Here is a 15164-nt window from a genome sequence, read left to right on the forward strand (position 1 = left end):
TTTTTTTTTTTTTTTTTTTTTTTTCCATGCAAATAAAATTGAGTGATTCAAAATGTTAGGTAGAAATTAAAGAGTATTAATAGTATAATTAAGACAAATTGATATATTTATTTATTATGATTACATATTCTTAAAAAATTGATTTTACCATTTCATTTATTTTATATTCTGTCATAGCAATCAATCGAATATTGATTAGAAGCATACATAAAATTGATTGCTTCGACTTACTAATAGAAATGTGACAATGTCATGTGGACAGGTGACTCGAATCCCATTCAATCAACAGATCAAAAACTTCGAGAACACTCTGGACCAGCTCACGGACCGTCTCGGAGCCCTCGAACTGGCCCAGGAACTGTCGAGGTGCATTTTCTTCGTCGGAATGGGCAGCAACGACTACCTCAACAACTATCTCATGCCAAACTACGACACCAAAAATCACTACAATGCCCAACAATATGCAGATCTCCTAACCCAACAATACTCACAACAACTCACTGTAAGTGATTAAAAAATTACTAGTGGAATATATACAGTATTTTCTAATTTTGAATTTAAGAAAATTTTATTTAAATTATGTTGATTTTGATTATAATGCAGAGACTGTACAATCTCGGAGCTAGGAAGTTTGTGATTGCCGGATTAGGGCTAATGGGCTGCATTCCGAGCATCCTAGCTCAGAGCAGGAATGGGGTGTGCTCCGAGGAGGTGAACCAGCTAGTTGCCCCGTTCAACACGAACACGAAGGTGATGATAAACAACCTCATCCGCAATCTTCCCGGAATCCGGTTCTCCTACATTGACATCCACAACATGTTCCAAGATCTCCTGGCAAATGCTAGATCATATGGTAGGTACCCTGAATTGATCAAGATTCAATTTTGACTCAAGAGTCTGATACTAAATTTGATTGAACGATTGATTAGGTTTCAGCGTGGTGAACCGTGGGTGCTGTGGAATTGGGAGGAACAGAGGCCAGATAACTTGTTTGCCGATGCAGACGCCGTGCCCTAATAGGAACCGATACATTTTCTGGGACGCTTTTCATCCGACAGAGGCCGTGAACGTCTTGTTTGGGAGGAAGGCCTTCAATGGGGGCAATGATGTGGCTTATCCGTATAATATAGAGCAACTTGCTCGCCTATGAAGTTTAGGGCTCTATGGCCTATTAATTTGTGGGTTTTGTAAGAAGAGAAGATGGTTGTTTCTATTTTGATCATATTTGTTAAGCAGCTTAATTGATTTCTGATTAATGAATGTGCGATTTTAGACATTTTTGCTTCGTTTTAAGATGAAAAAGCAGTTCACAATTGAATGTGTCATATGTGATTCTTGAACTCCAATACACTCGTGTCTTGCCAACTAAGAAGCGCTTCATCTTATTTTAATACTACTATAAGATAAGTTCACGAGGACAACGTTAAACCTATTTTCTTACCAAATTTGTAAAAATCATACTCAATTTTCATTTAAAAATAGACAATTGATTTAGATATATGGGAGCTCAGATTCATGAGTCTCTGATCATTTAAAATACAAAAAACTCCTTGAAACTGAAGCAATTGTACAATAATTTAGATGAATACAAGGAAACAAGAGCTCTTTCTATGGCCAAGCATTCTACCAAAAAACGTATTGTTGTTTTAACGAACCTTACGAGCTTTCTCCTCCTGACCTAATCCAAGCGATTTCTGCGCATCTGCTATACCATCGGGATCTGCTCAAGAAAATGGCATGAAGTTAAAAACATGACGACACGTAACTAAATTGATAAGAAGCTTCCCCTCCAACCATTAGGTCGGGATTTGAGTAATCCAATGTGTGAGAGTGTGAATTGTAACTAAAAAAACAGTTAAAGCCATCATAGTTTTTTCTTCTGTCTCATGCTTTCGCGTATGGATTGAGGAGTCAGACGGGATTAATCATGGATCATTTTAATCGAGATAGATGCATAAAACAAATGCAATAGAATAGGAAAGAGGCGATAGAGTGAAGAAGAAGAAGAAGACTCCAACTCACCGAAGAACTGTGTGAAGATCCTTGTGAAGAAGGACAAATTGCGCGAGACATTGTACGCCATTGTTGGAGGAAGGGGCTTGACAATCGTATCAATGCTGAAGACGTTTTGAAGGAACTGCAAAAGCACAAGGGAGTCGTTACTGATTTTCACCAGGAACATCACAACAATTGGCATTAAACAGCAAGCATATCGAAGCATAATTAATCTTCTAATCTTTCACTCCTCCAAAAAACAAAAAACAAAAGCAAATGAGACTTTAGCATCATCAATGAAAGAGCATTTTCAACATCAAACATCTTGGCAACATATTATTATAAAAACTACTTAGTTTTCATTTCTTAGCTGATTAGAGTAATGAATTCCGTTAAAAAAATGCCTATTTGATAACTCATTCCTTCAAAAACTAAAGCAAATGAGACCTTATCAACATCAATGGAGAGCATTTTCAATGTTAAACATCTCTGCAAACACATTTTCAGTACACAGAGAGAGGCATTTTATCAAACACCTCGGGCGCATCGCTATAACTAACTCTTTACTTAAATAAAAACCTAATCCCCAAAACACAGACCTAAATCAGAGGAGAGATTGCAAAATGCAAACAAAAACTAATTGGATAAGATTTCAATTCACCTGGAAATTGCGCTGGAAGCTGTAGCGAAGTTCAGGGTCGATTTCAGTGAGAGAATCCTCCCCAGCGGTGTCGTTTTTGGAACCGAAAGTCTTCTTGCCGGGGACGTGCATTTTGGGTGTTGCACCGGGCTGTGACGTCACCTTCAACTTAGCGTCCTTGAATTTGTCGTCTTCTTGTGGGCCCATCCTCCATGGCGCTGATGACAGCAGCTCTTTCTTCTTTTGCGCCATGATTGCGATTGATTACAGCTGTTTGTTTCTCTGGTTTGTGCAGTCGTGAATTTGAAGAAGAAGAAGATTAAACCAAGAGTGGATAGAATAGTGGTGGGGGTTATACTTATACGACGCCGTTTAGTGTTCTCTCAAACATTTTTGCAAATTTGCCCTTCAGCTTCTTCATAATTTAGGATTGCCTCTCAACCTATTTATCTTCATTTTTAAACTTGTTTTATATTTCTAAAATAATATAGCAATACAGTATTATTAATTTGCATGAAAATGAGTTGGAAATAAGTTGGGATCTTGGAATATAATCAAAACATTAATTAATTGCTACAAATTGGGACAGAATATAAAGGTTTAAACAAAAATGATAAAATCCCTAAAAGTCATGATATATTTCCAATGAAATCAAAACAGCTTGGAAAATGTAACAAATTTGAAATAGGCATGCCATAATTAAAATGATGAATATGCTATACTTTAATAATTTCATGATATATAATCAGAAAATCTCGTACAATCAATACGAATCCATAAATTCAAAAAATAAAAAATTAAGAAACACAAAATATAGGAGGTGCATAGTTTGTCACACACGTATAATATAGTACTCCATATGTTTATGTCTATGGACAAAAAGGTCTACCCGAACTAGTCCTATGACTAGGGATATTGAAATGCCTAATCCTCCCTTCTTGCTCAACCAAGTATCCCTCACATAACAATTCCTTTGAAAACCTATCTTCCACAACCCTATCCACATCATGCACAAACACATCACTCTCCCCACTCTCTCTATTCCTTGCCATCAACCCGGCCGTGTAGATTGCGCTCATCCGCCCGGGCGCCCCATCAAAGTACCCGGTCGGGGCGTCCACCATGATCAGGTCCCACTCCACGTCGTAAACCTCACTAGGAAATCCAGACAGCGCTAGCTGGCACTTGGAGAATCTAGGGTCACTCACGACCCTACATTCTTCTCTGGAGGCCACCTCCAGAAGCTCGTCGGCCTGGGACACTTTTGTGTCATAGGTCACGTGGTATGCCTCGAGGGATGGGATCTGCGCCTTGATTTGGGCGATCCACTCCTTGTCCTCTTCTAGGAAGACGGTCCGGCCGCCGTAGTTGAGGGATGTCCACATCAAGCTGTCGTGGCCCAATCCGAAGACTAGGAAGTTGCATGGGGATTTTTTTTCGAGGATTTTGAGGGAAATGGAGATTTCTTTTAGTGTTTGTTGTGGGGTGAAGTTGAGGGTTGCATAGTGGACTAGTGCGTGGGCTAGGGAAGGTGGGATTTTGGTGCATGATGGTGCGGAGTTGGAGAGGGAAGGGCAGTTGATCGATGAGTTCGATGGGTGGAGGGTGGCCGGAGTCGAGGGGGTGGGTTGGGAGTAGGGGAATGTTGATCGGAGGATCAAGAAGAGGAAGAGGAGGAAGAAGAAACATATCAAGATTGTCTTGAGATTGTAAGGGTAGTATGGTTTACCTCTCATGTCTAGTGGTTAAATTGGACCAAAATCAAGTTATTGAAAAAGTGGGAGGAGATTTGAAGGTGGGAGTTTGTAGATGAATTGGTGGGGAAACAAGAAGGATATGATTTTTATGGGTGATTTTTGGTTTTGCTTTATTTAGTCTTGGAGTTGAAGCAATGAGTTGTTGTGGGTTGATTGGGACATTCTAACTTATAATGATTGGTTGATGGTATGTTAATTAGGTGGGGTATTAGGTGACATTGAGGTTGTTATGTCTTATCTAACAAGTGACTTCGAAGGTTATATAGTCCTAGCGTTAAAATATTGTTGTATTGTTAGATATTAAGTAGTACTAGTATATGTTACAATTAGAGAATTGGATGGTGCTTCACGCTACATTTTATAATGTATTTAGTTAGTTAACATAATGCTTTCAGCAACTATTAGGTGGTAAGATGATAATGTTTAAACAATTAATCTCACTCTTTATATGAGAGACATCATACTTGTTCCTCTACAAGATAGGAGGGGCTCGGACCCCTGCCAATTATATTCATTCTTATAAGAAAAAAAATCGTCAAATTGTCGATATTTAGTAGGACGAAAACTCAAAAATATGGAGAATACAGTTTCTCCTTTATATTTCGTATTTCACTATCATCAAAACATAACATCAAAATGTCCTTTGTTATGGCATCCTCAAATTCAAAACAGAAAATAGCAATATATTAATATAAGGAGGTCATGAAAAATTATAAGATTATTTCCAAAAAATTATAGATTACATATATATAGCATTCACGATAATATTTTTCCATGGGAGTTCTACCAATACACAAGAACTTCAGCAGCTGAGAACACAACTGACAGAAGCACAACATAAACCGAACATCTATACACAAAAATGTCTATATGGATTGATCCTGGAAAGAGCAAACCATGGAGAAGACTTAGAGCTCGATGAGAGCTCGAGAAACTGATGAAACACCCGACAAGAATTGCAAGAATCGATTTGTCAAAATTTCCATCTACCTTAGAATCTATAACCAGAGCCAAATGATGGAGGAGCAGGTGGCAAACGATTGGGTGTGCGTCGGCCACCAGGGTTTATATCACCATTTTGAGAAGGATCACTGTTCCTGCGGCTGTGGCCATTTGATCTAGAATCCCCATATGATGGGTTTGAACCGTTGGCAGCAGCATCAAACGCAGATCTCCAGTCATCCCCAGAAGATGGACCAGCAGTGGTTGGACTTTCTACTGATGTAGAGAGGAAAACGTTACATGCTTACAAAAGAATTCTCATATATCAAAATAAATAAAACCATGTATAAGCTATATAATCTTTGTAAGAATAGACACTTTTATGATAGTAAAACAGATCACCTCCATTAGAATAGGTGGATGCAGCGGCTGCCCGATTATCATGAATACTGAGTTGTCTAGTAAGCTTGGAAAGAATAGAGGACTGTTTCTGGATACGCTCTCTCCTCCGCTTGACATTCTGGTCCTCCTGGAGCAGCTCTTCTATTCTTGCCATGCTTTGAGCACTATCATTCCGTATTACCCGAGTCAAGTCATGAACACGAAAAGAAAAGCATAAGATGCAAAAATCTTTTTAACAAGGAGATGAATGTTCATATAGATATTGACGAACTAGCTTAATAAGGCTGAGCCTAGTGAATATTCTCTAATCTTTCCATGTGAATTCGCTGTGGTTAAGAAATACAAACTGCCGAAAGCATCATACACCATTGGATGGATGCATGAAAGGAGACTAACCTTATTGAACTGTATAGCTTAAATAGCATGTCTTCTTTTGCCTTTTCGACTTGGCAAAGCACAACTGCCTGTAATGAAATACATCACAAGTCAAAAGGTGGCTTCTCTTAAAATGTAGTACTCCATAATGGAATCTTTTTGCTATCATATATCTGACCTTTGGGACGTTGGCTGCAAGACTGTTAAGAACAGCTTCAACGTAACCACGCACTTCTTGGGCCATCCACCGAAGTTCTTCTTCTGGATCGGCAGGTCTTCTGGTCATTGTATCCTAGATGAATATTCAAAAGTGAGAACATGTATGAACGGAATTCCTAATTCACAAACAGAAAGAAACTAAAACGAGCCAAACATTTTGAATTTATAAATCAAGCAGCTGACAAAATTCACAACAATAAGAACAACTTTAATAACATAGCGTTGGACAAATTTGGCAATGCTAAGAAGTTCATGAACTTACAAGAGAACCATCAGAAAGACTTTGGCGCAATGGAGGGCCAGATTCACCCTTCACTTGACCTCCTTTTGAACTGATGATATTTCTTAGTTTATTTATCCATTCTGTCTTGTCAGTAGCACTTTCAGCCTTCAAAACAACGGCACTATGGGCTGCAGATACCGAGGAGCTCTACTTAGCTGTCTATATACTGAATTTGTATGAAGTTTCAGAAAGAGAAGGCAGCAATATTTGTGGTACCTTTCAGGACAGTCTTATATGGAACTCTACTTGTTATCTTGAATACTAGACTGGGTGCTTTTCCCGAATCTGGACCATTTGCTTTTTTATCTTTAGAGCTCTTTGGAGGAGGAGTTTCCTCATCTTCTGCAACTTCTTCCAGATTACATTCCTGAGTGTTGCAACAACAATATGACAGAATTGGTTAATTTTGGACGCAACTTCTGCGGCTATATAAAATCAAATCAACACTTTTATGAACCAACAGATGTTATGGAGCTTTAAGACAAACACTGAAACATGTTCAAGTCATATAGCTCCACAACATGCAGTAACGAAATTCAGTTCTGATTGGTAGGTATTAACACGTCCTCCTTATGACACCCCATTCTTTATAATATTATTAAAAATTCCCCAGTTTCTAACATCTTTAGATGCTCTTGTAGCATATAAACATATTACTAAACTAGAGCAACACCCCATTCTTTATAATATTATTTAAAATTTCCCAGTTTCTACATCTTTAGATGCTCTTGTAGCAAATAAACATATTACTAAACTAGAGGGCTCTGTAAAATGTGTATCACACAGCCATAAAGTACCTCCAGTGTAATGACACCACGAAAATGCCTCTCTTCCTGCTGCTTCGTGTACCCAAGCTGCAGAGGTCATGGAAAGTATATGTCATTGAAGTATGAAATGACATTTGCTTCTACAAGTAGTTGTGTAAGTCAAGGAACTCACTTTTCCTGTTTTTCCATTTAAGACGAACCATCTGCGGCTCCAGCCATTAGTTTTAGTACTCCTCTTTAACAAAAATCCTGCAGAGAGAAAGGTTAGTGATCCATAAGAAATGTGACTGTATATACATAAAAGTAGATAAGTAACCTCTTATAATCATCTATCTACCATCATATACAATTCTCAACCTTACAATTTCTACTTACTAAAAAAGCAGTATGCATGACAAAGTGAAGAGAATGGAAGACGTCTTCTGTAAGAATATTATAAACATATAAAAGGATATGGCAAGAACTTCAACAAAACACAAATAATAAATAGATAGTCAGCTTTTCTTTTTCAGTTTCATTTACTCCAACGGTCCAACCACAAAGGTCCAACTTTGTCGCTGGCATGTAAAGAATGCATATATAAGTTCATGAACTGCATTAAATGTATAGGGAACACATGTAGCTCAAGTGCCAATTTACTATATATGTATTCACTGCAAATGACCCATTTTTTCCTTCAACCAATCCAGGACCATCAAGAAAGAAAAGCTTCTAGGGAACCAAAGACAACAGTTTTGACTTTTAAATTATGATTGTTTAAAAGGATAAAGGTTTGACAGCTCATGTGGGTTCCTTACAACCAAGCTCACCTAGATACTAAAGCAATCAGATATGAAAGGCAACTGATTCTAATTCGTTCTACCAATCACCTATGCCAATAGAGGAAATGAAATATGCAAAAACAACTACATCTTTTGTGAGATTATTTTGCAAGAACCTGCTGTTATTTCTCCATCTGGTCCTGCAATCTTCAGCCCAGATCCTTCTTGGATATCTTTATCTTTACCTTTTTCTTGCTGACTAGATTTGCCATCCTTCATTGATTTTGAGTTGCCTCCAGTTTGTGGGCTAGTAGCCTGAAAGTAGGAAAATAACAATTAGAGGAGCAAATAAGATCAACCATTCTTTATCAGATGGTTATAGCAAGCAATTTTATGGTTGTTCACATACATTGAATAAGAAGACAATTTTCAATCCTAAATAAAGTAACACAAGTTTCAAAACATGTTTACCCGATTCAATATAGATTGCTCTGCCTCAGAACCCTTTTTGGAAGACCGGCCTTTCAACTCCTCTTCCCGTCGTTGTCTATCCATCCTGCAAAAACAATCAAAGACAGTAAGTGACTAAGTGTAAAAGAACATATATTCAAACGCGGGGAATGTAACTCTAAATCAATTGCAGTACTCACCGCCTCTGCACTAGACGTATGAAATGTTGAGGTGGAACATATGCACGTTCCATGTCAACAAGTGCAACTACCATGTTTTTGGCTTCATTCTTGAATCCTTCCAACGCAGTTGTGGCAATTGCTATAACCTACATAAGTTTCACAAAAGAATGCCCAATGAAGATCTAATAAAATAAACAAGACATAATGTCTTCAGTAAATGAACTAAAAGCATCTCATCAACCTCACGCTTAAAAGGAGGATATCTTCCAAGACCTGGTGTGGCATTTGCAGAAGCAGAGACAATATCAACAAGAACTCGGTGTACCTACAAAAGGTAAAAAAGAAAATTGTTTAATCAAATATATCTACACGCACAATTAACTCAAATAGGTAAATAACCAACATTTTTGTTTACCTCATCAACACAAAGGCGTGAAGATTCTTTGGCTAGCTCTAAAACACCTTTAATTAATGACCTCAGCCCTTTCTCAGGAGAGATAAGATATGGTTGATATCCATCTGCTTCGAGCACAATCTGGTTCAATTTCGAAGCATTAATACAAACACAAAAGGCATCAAAACTCATATACTCAAAATGACATAACTAATTGAAACACATACTCTTTTAACATTATTGATGTCGAAATGTCTATCCAGAGGTAGTTGCTTGATCCTGTTGGGGAAATTGCCTTCAAAACTATAAACCACTTTCCAGCCAGAACCCTGAACAGGTTAGGTAATCCAGATTCAAAACATAATTCCAGTAACATAAAGCTCAAATAAGAATAATGACTGAGGAGTTCCATAGGACACCATTCCACCTAAGAGGTATATTATCCTTTGTCTGAGTTCAGAGCATTACCTCTCCGGTTGTGATATGCTGGAGGAACTTGTCCTCAAATTCACGGCAAAGTTCCAGAGCTAAAGCTCTTGTACCCTCGGAACTATGAACCATCTGTTCACCAAGCCTGAAAAGTTCATCCTGCACTACTTGGGACTTTCCCTGGAGACTGCAATAGTCACACGATCAATATCAATATCAATATCAATAATAAATATTCAATATAGATGTAAAATAGTGCATCATACTCTAGCATATGATGCACTGAAAGAATCAATGCATCCAGACAGAACTAGGACAGAAGTAACTTCACAAGACAGCATACCCTGAAAGAAGATTTGGCAGCCTTATCTTCATTCGATTTCGGATCTGTTGAGCGAGGGTCTCCACCAATGCTAACCTCCCAAGCTTACTTTGAGGTGCTCCAGTCAGTATAGATTTCAAGCTTTCACTCTCAGCTCGCCATGCATTTTCTAAAGAATTATCAGCTCCAACGCTCCCTGACTGAGCAGATGCTATAGCAACTGACTGACCAATTAAAGCAACCCAGGGGATGTCAGATGTACTTCTCGGCCCTTGATTTAGCAAAAGAGCCTGCACAGCAGCAAGAATCTTTGGATCTGACGATGATTGATCTACTTTGCTGATCACTCCAACAGTTCTTGTACCTATTTTTAAAAAAATTACTCAGACACGTAACAAAATTTGGCACATTGGCAGATAATGTTCTGTTTCTATTTTCTTCCCCTCTTAAATTTATTAATCAAGGCAAAATTGGATAGCAAACTGACATTCTCCATCTAGTTCCTTTGCAATTCTAATAGCTTTGGCTGATGCAACTTCTGGAGCCTGGGCAGCAGGTATGACAACCAGCAATATTGCATCACTACGTTCAGCATACATACTCTGACATGAAGAGAAATGCCATCAGACAACTTAAAAGTCAAAATACTTTTGGCCCTAGGCCATAATTAACAATAATTAGTATCATTCAGTCAGAGTATGAAGGTCAAAATTCAGCAAGACTGAAGTAGGGAACATTATCAATTGTTCAACAAAAGTGCAACTGCAATCTGCAAATCAACAAAAGTGCATCTGCAAATTCTAGTAAAGTTCAAGGTGTATACAACTCAACAATCCAAATCCAAATCCAATTAAATCAAATCTTGTTAAGAAGGTACTCACCAATGAATCATCAACATTTCCCTTATCAGCTCCGGGCAAATCAATCAATTTCAATGGTGGAGCTGCCAAACCATGAAGATAAAAAAATTAGATAACTAGCCTCATGTGTTGCAAATACCAAGCTTCTTATGAGATAATATTATTAGATGCTCTTCGAAAAACAGAGAATATATCAACAGCACATAGAATGATAGTAGAAGATAAAAATGAATAAACAAATATATGAACTCCAAAAGAAGACACACCTGTACTTGTACGGAGCTTCAAATATATTTCATCACGGCTCTTGCCAGATGCTTTACTAAACCTGTCTTGTAACGAATGCCGAAGTGCACCTACGGCAGAACATTAAATTAATAAGAATGATTTCATGCAATGGTAAAACCAAATGACAATAATTTCTATCATTAACAAACCTATTTTACTTCATATTATGTGCTTTAGGAATTAGGAGTAATGTTCAGTTAGAGTCCTTACTTGCAGAAACTGCTTGAGATTTACTATCAATCTGCAACATAATAGATTTGGTGCTTAGTGAACTATCCCTTGTTAAGTCAACACATATTGGAGCACGGGTTGCACCACCTTCGCCAGTTGGCTGCAAAATTCAATAGCAGCTTTCAGAAAAATGACTTTACACATGAAGACAGTCGACCGACCTCATAATACAGTAGTTATAATATAGGGTATTTACCAATGCCGGATGACCGATTAGACTATTCAGTACTGCTGACTTACCTGCACCCTGAAAAAACAAGTACCATATGAATTAGCAAAGAATAGTAAAACTGCAACACACGCAGATAGTTCATTCACCGTAAATGGTAAGTCAATTTAGAGAATGCTAGAATACTTCAATCTGGATGATGCTTGCTTATACAGATATTCTGAGAGTGTAAAACCCAGGTGAATTGTTAAAAGATAATCCAAGATATAGTTATCATAGGTCTAATACATTATAGTAAAGTATGAATTCTATGCTTAATTTGCATAGCAAGATTGCAGCAGTTTTTTTCTACCAGTTTCCACTGCAAGGAGTAGTGGTCCTTCAAACATGAACAAGCCTAATAGAGATACAACAAACGATTTTTACCTGGCCTCAATAGGAACTAATCTATGATCAACATGATGGCTTCTATTTAAAGCTCTACAGACTTGCCATTATACCACACATTTAACAAGCTAAGCAAGTAAGCAGAATAGTGTCCACTAGGTATGAGATGTTACATACAATCACATAGCTAGTATTACAAATTTACAAATAGATTGAAACAGTTCTCGTAAATATTTGCACTGAAAGGAAACAAATGATTTATAGTACAGGTTTACATAGTTTCAAGCCTCTAACTCACTCAGATAAGACAAGAGTACTGATTGTGCAATACTCTACTACTTTCTTTCTTTCTTTACTGATATTCAGATATAAATCATATAAATACTATAAATAAATTATAATTTCACATCTTTGCACTCAAACATCCAAAACAGCAGCCTACTAAGTGAAAACAAGACATGGCATGATGACACATTTAAATAAATGCATCCATCACTCATCACAGAAACAGCATATGTCAGCTTGCCAAAAATGTCTCATTGCAATATTTGAGTTACAAGCTAGTGGGGGAAATAGAGAAAATGAAACAAATAAATGAATCAAGAGATCAGAATGTAGTATTGTTTTTAAGTTTGCTGTGATTTGGCAATTTGATTCCAGCGAAATACTAATTTAATTTTGCTTTTAATCATCCTACAGAAGTAAATTCCACCACCAATTGATTAACATAATCACATGATCTGCATCAATTGCCCAACCCAGTCATTGCAAACTGAATTTCGCATCAGCCAGCTAAATTGATCGGACAAAGATTCATCTTGAGATCAGATGAACCGCAATTTCCATTCATTAAATCAAAATCAGAGCCCGAAATGGCCAACCCCTGAGATCTAGACCGTACAACAACCACAAACCAATTCAACTGCCAACTTCAAAACAATCCTCAGATTGAGCTAACTCACAGTGTTTCCAAGAGCAACGACATTGAGGAAGGTGGACGAGCGCTTGGATGAAGAAGATGAAGACGCCGTCTCGTCCACATCTTCATCGGCGAGCATCGCCGACGCCTGCCGCATCGATTCCGAGAGCTGCGCTAGTTCCTCGATAGCCTCCATGGATTCAAATCAATCTATAAACTTTCTGAAGTGCAATTAAACGATGAATTTTCACCAAACCACTGGATCGAAGTGCCGAGAACCACAGATCCAATAGAATGGGAGGAGATCGAGCGAGAAAACTAGCGTGTATGTATTATATCTATATGTTCATGTGTGAATTGTGGAGATTTAGGGTTTGGGAGTCTGAAGTTTTCAGAAAATGGGGAAAGAAATGAAAATTTATTGAAGAAAGTGATGAATACGGTGAGCCGATTACATTCAAATTTTGAAAGGCAGATTTCAAAGTTTTTATAATTGGAAATCGTATTTATTTTATTTTATTTTGTTCATTTTGTTTTATAATAGCTCTCCCAAAAATACCTCAGCCCTTCCACAAACCTCGAATAGCCCTCGACCATCTCATTTAATTCATTTAAATGGTTGGTATTTTATCAAATATTATTGGAAAACAAAAATGAAATCAATTGGAGAAAAGAAAACATAGAAAATCTTTGTTGTATTAGAATTTTGAAAAATAATAAAACGAAAACAAACTTTCAAATAAAATCCAAATGGTATCAACGGTTATGTGTAACCCTACGTGCCCATATCTCTTTAATTATATCATGCCGGAGTTGAATATGGGCTTCTTGTTGACGCATACAAATAAATGTTTGGAGCCTCTCAACGTCGCCATGCGGTACACCCATCTGTACGAGGGTGGTGGCCACACCATGGCTTGATCTAGCAGAGCATCTTCATTGGCCCAATTGATGACTTCTGGACCTTCATTATCGACTATCATGTTATGCATGATGATACATACATACATGATATCAGCGATGCAGTCGTCGTAGAACATTCGTGTCGGGCCCTTCACCACGTCACATTGCGCTTGGAGCACACTCAACATCCTTCTGCTCACCCTCTTGCCGTTGCGCAAAGTAAACTTTCATTGAATTTGTTGGTCATCTAATCGTCTTCACAAATATGGGCCATATGGGGTATATCTCATCAGTCAAATAGTAGCCCTTATTCTGTTGGTTGTCATTGGCTACGAAAGTGGTGGTCGGACCCACGCCAAGGCACTGGTCATTGAATAGGAGCGACGACTATAGGACGTTAAAGTCGTTGTTCGACCGAAGTACGCATGTCAAATCCACAACTGGTAGTCATTAACGGCTTTGAGGATCAACATGGGATTCATACCTTTGAACCCGGTCGTGAACTGGCCTTTCCAAGCGATCGGACAGTTCTTCCATTTCCAATGCATACAATCTATGCTGCCCAACATTCCATAAAAGTCGTGCACCCTCATGTGCAAATTCATCAGACTTTGGCTTTCGAAGATATGTAAGCCCGAATACTTCGATGACGCCCCGACAAAAATTCTTCAGACACTCGCAGCCAACTTTGCCGATATGAAGGTACTCGTCCAACATGTCGGTCGATCCTCCATAAACCATCTACCTAATTGCAGTGGTGCACTTCTCTAGCAGTGATAGTCCGGGCCTGCTGCTGGCTTCTCATCGCATTCGGAAGTATTTGTAACACCGCTCCAATGCCGACACAATGTGCAGGAAAAGATCTCGTTGCGTTCTAAAACGCCGACGGAAAATCGACAGCCCCATCACGGCTCCTCGGCAAAGTAATTAGCAAACAACCGACCATGGGCACCAACATGGTCGCAGATGATTATACATCGATGCTGGATCGGTCGAGGGACCACCGGCTCCAGCTCCGCCTGATTGCGTCATTGCAATTCGCGGTCTAACTTCGTAGACGTCTTCTCCCACAAGGCGTCCGTGATGAGCTTGTCAATTGAATCCTCATCACCACCTAAAGCCATTTTTTGCGAAAAAAGTGTGAAAGTTAGGTGCGGAAGAGTGAAGTGAGAAAAATGGATTTAAAAAATAAAAAGAGAGTAGGGTAACCTTATAGGTGAAACATGAAAAATAACAAATAAATAAAAAATGTCGGACGACACCCGCTCGACGTTCGGACGACTTGCAATAGGTGTCATCCCAGTGCCGTCCGACCGCTAAGCGCCCGACGCCCAACGTCGTCCCCTCGGTATCCGAGACAGCCGTCCGACGGCTCGGCGCTTGCAATAGGTGTCGTCCTGACCGCCGTCCCGCACGGCGGCCGGATGATCGCCTATTGTAAATGCTCCGAGGCTCAATAGTAATGAAATTTGTTAGTTCATGGCGGTAC

At 38.7% G+C, this 15164-nt stretch overlaps 4 protein-coding genes across 5 annotated transcripts in view; 1 reads left to right on the top strand and 3 right to left on the bottom strand.

Annotated features, from left to right (window-relative positions):
* LOC125207206 (GDSL esterase/lipase At1g71691-like) overlaps positions 1–1276 on the top strand; it is a 2533-nt gene extending 1257 nt beyond the window's left edge. Inside the window, exons 4-5 of the mRNA XM_048106452.1 lie at positions 604–853; positions 930–1276. Of these exons, the coding sequence (XP_047962409.1) occupies positions 604–853; positions 930–1150 (471 nt within the window). The 3' untranslated portion in view covers positions 1151–1276. The remainder of the gene's footprint in view (positions 1–603; positions 854–929) is intronic.
* A 189-nt stretch (positions 1277–1465) lies between these two features.
* Positions 1466–2971, bottom strand: LOC125207208. Its single transcript, XM_048106454.1, has 3 exons — positions 2657–2971; positions 2023–2137; positions 1466–1720 (listed from the first exon to the last, which is right to left on the bottom strand). Exons 1-3 carry the CDS (start codon positions 2885–2887, stop codon positions 1647–1649), a joined length of 420 nt encoding a protein of 139 aa, XP_047962411.1. The 5' UTR covers positions 2888–2971; the 3' UTR covers positions 1466–1646.
* A 363-nt stretch (positions 2972–3334) lies between these two features.
* Positions 3335–4458, bottom strand: LOC125207207 (glucuronoxylan 4-O-methyltransferase 1-like). The gene has a single exon (XM_048106453.1). It carries the CDS (start codon positions 4369–4371, stop codon positions 3505–3507), a length of 867 nt encoding a protein of 288 aa, XP_047962410.1. The 5' UTR covers positions 4372–4458; the 3' UTR covers positions 3335–3504.
* A 637-nt stretch (positions 4459–5095) lies between these two features.
* LOC125207158 (dynamin-2A-like) lies at positions 5096–13216 on the bottom strand. Of its 2 annotated transcripts, none has more exons than XM_048106384.1 (22): positions 12816–13216; positions 11494–11544; positions 11277–11397; positions 11045–11134; positions 10800–10861; positions 10406–10520; positions 9940–10282; positions 9636–9783; positions 9395–9496; positions 9189–9308; positions 9015–9098; positions 8792–8919; positions 8613–8697; positions 8318–8456; positions 7553–7629; positions 7411–7467; positions 6830–6980; positions 6593–6741; positions 6290–6403; positions 6133–6200; positions 5737–5900; positions 5096–5607 (listed from the first exon to the last, which is right to left on the bottom strand). In XM_048106384.1, the coding sequence occupies exons 1-22, from the start codon at positions 12966–12968 to the stop codon at positions 5384–5386; spliced, it is 2745 nt and encodes a 914-aa protein (XP_047962341.1). In that variant the 5' UTR covers positions 12969–13216; the 3' UTR covers positions 5096–5383. The 2 variants fall into 2 exon arrangements, with proteins under 2 accessions (XP_047962341.1, XP_047962340.1); XM_048106383.1 differs by having other exon boundaries at positions 5096–5610.
* Between the last annotated feature and the right edge of the window lie 1948 nt (positions 13217–15164).

The sequence above is a fragment of the Salvia hispanica genome, chromosome 2 (genome assembly GCF_023119035.1).
Source record: "Salvia hispanica cultivar TCC Black 2014 chromosome 2, UniMelb_Shisp_WGS_1.0, whole genome shotgun sequence".
Lineage (NCBI taxonomy): Eukaryota > Viridiplantae > Streptophyta > Magnoliopsida > Lamiales > Lamiaceae > Salvia > Salvia hispanica.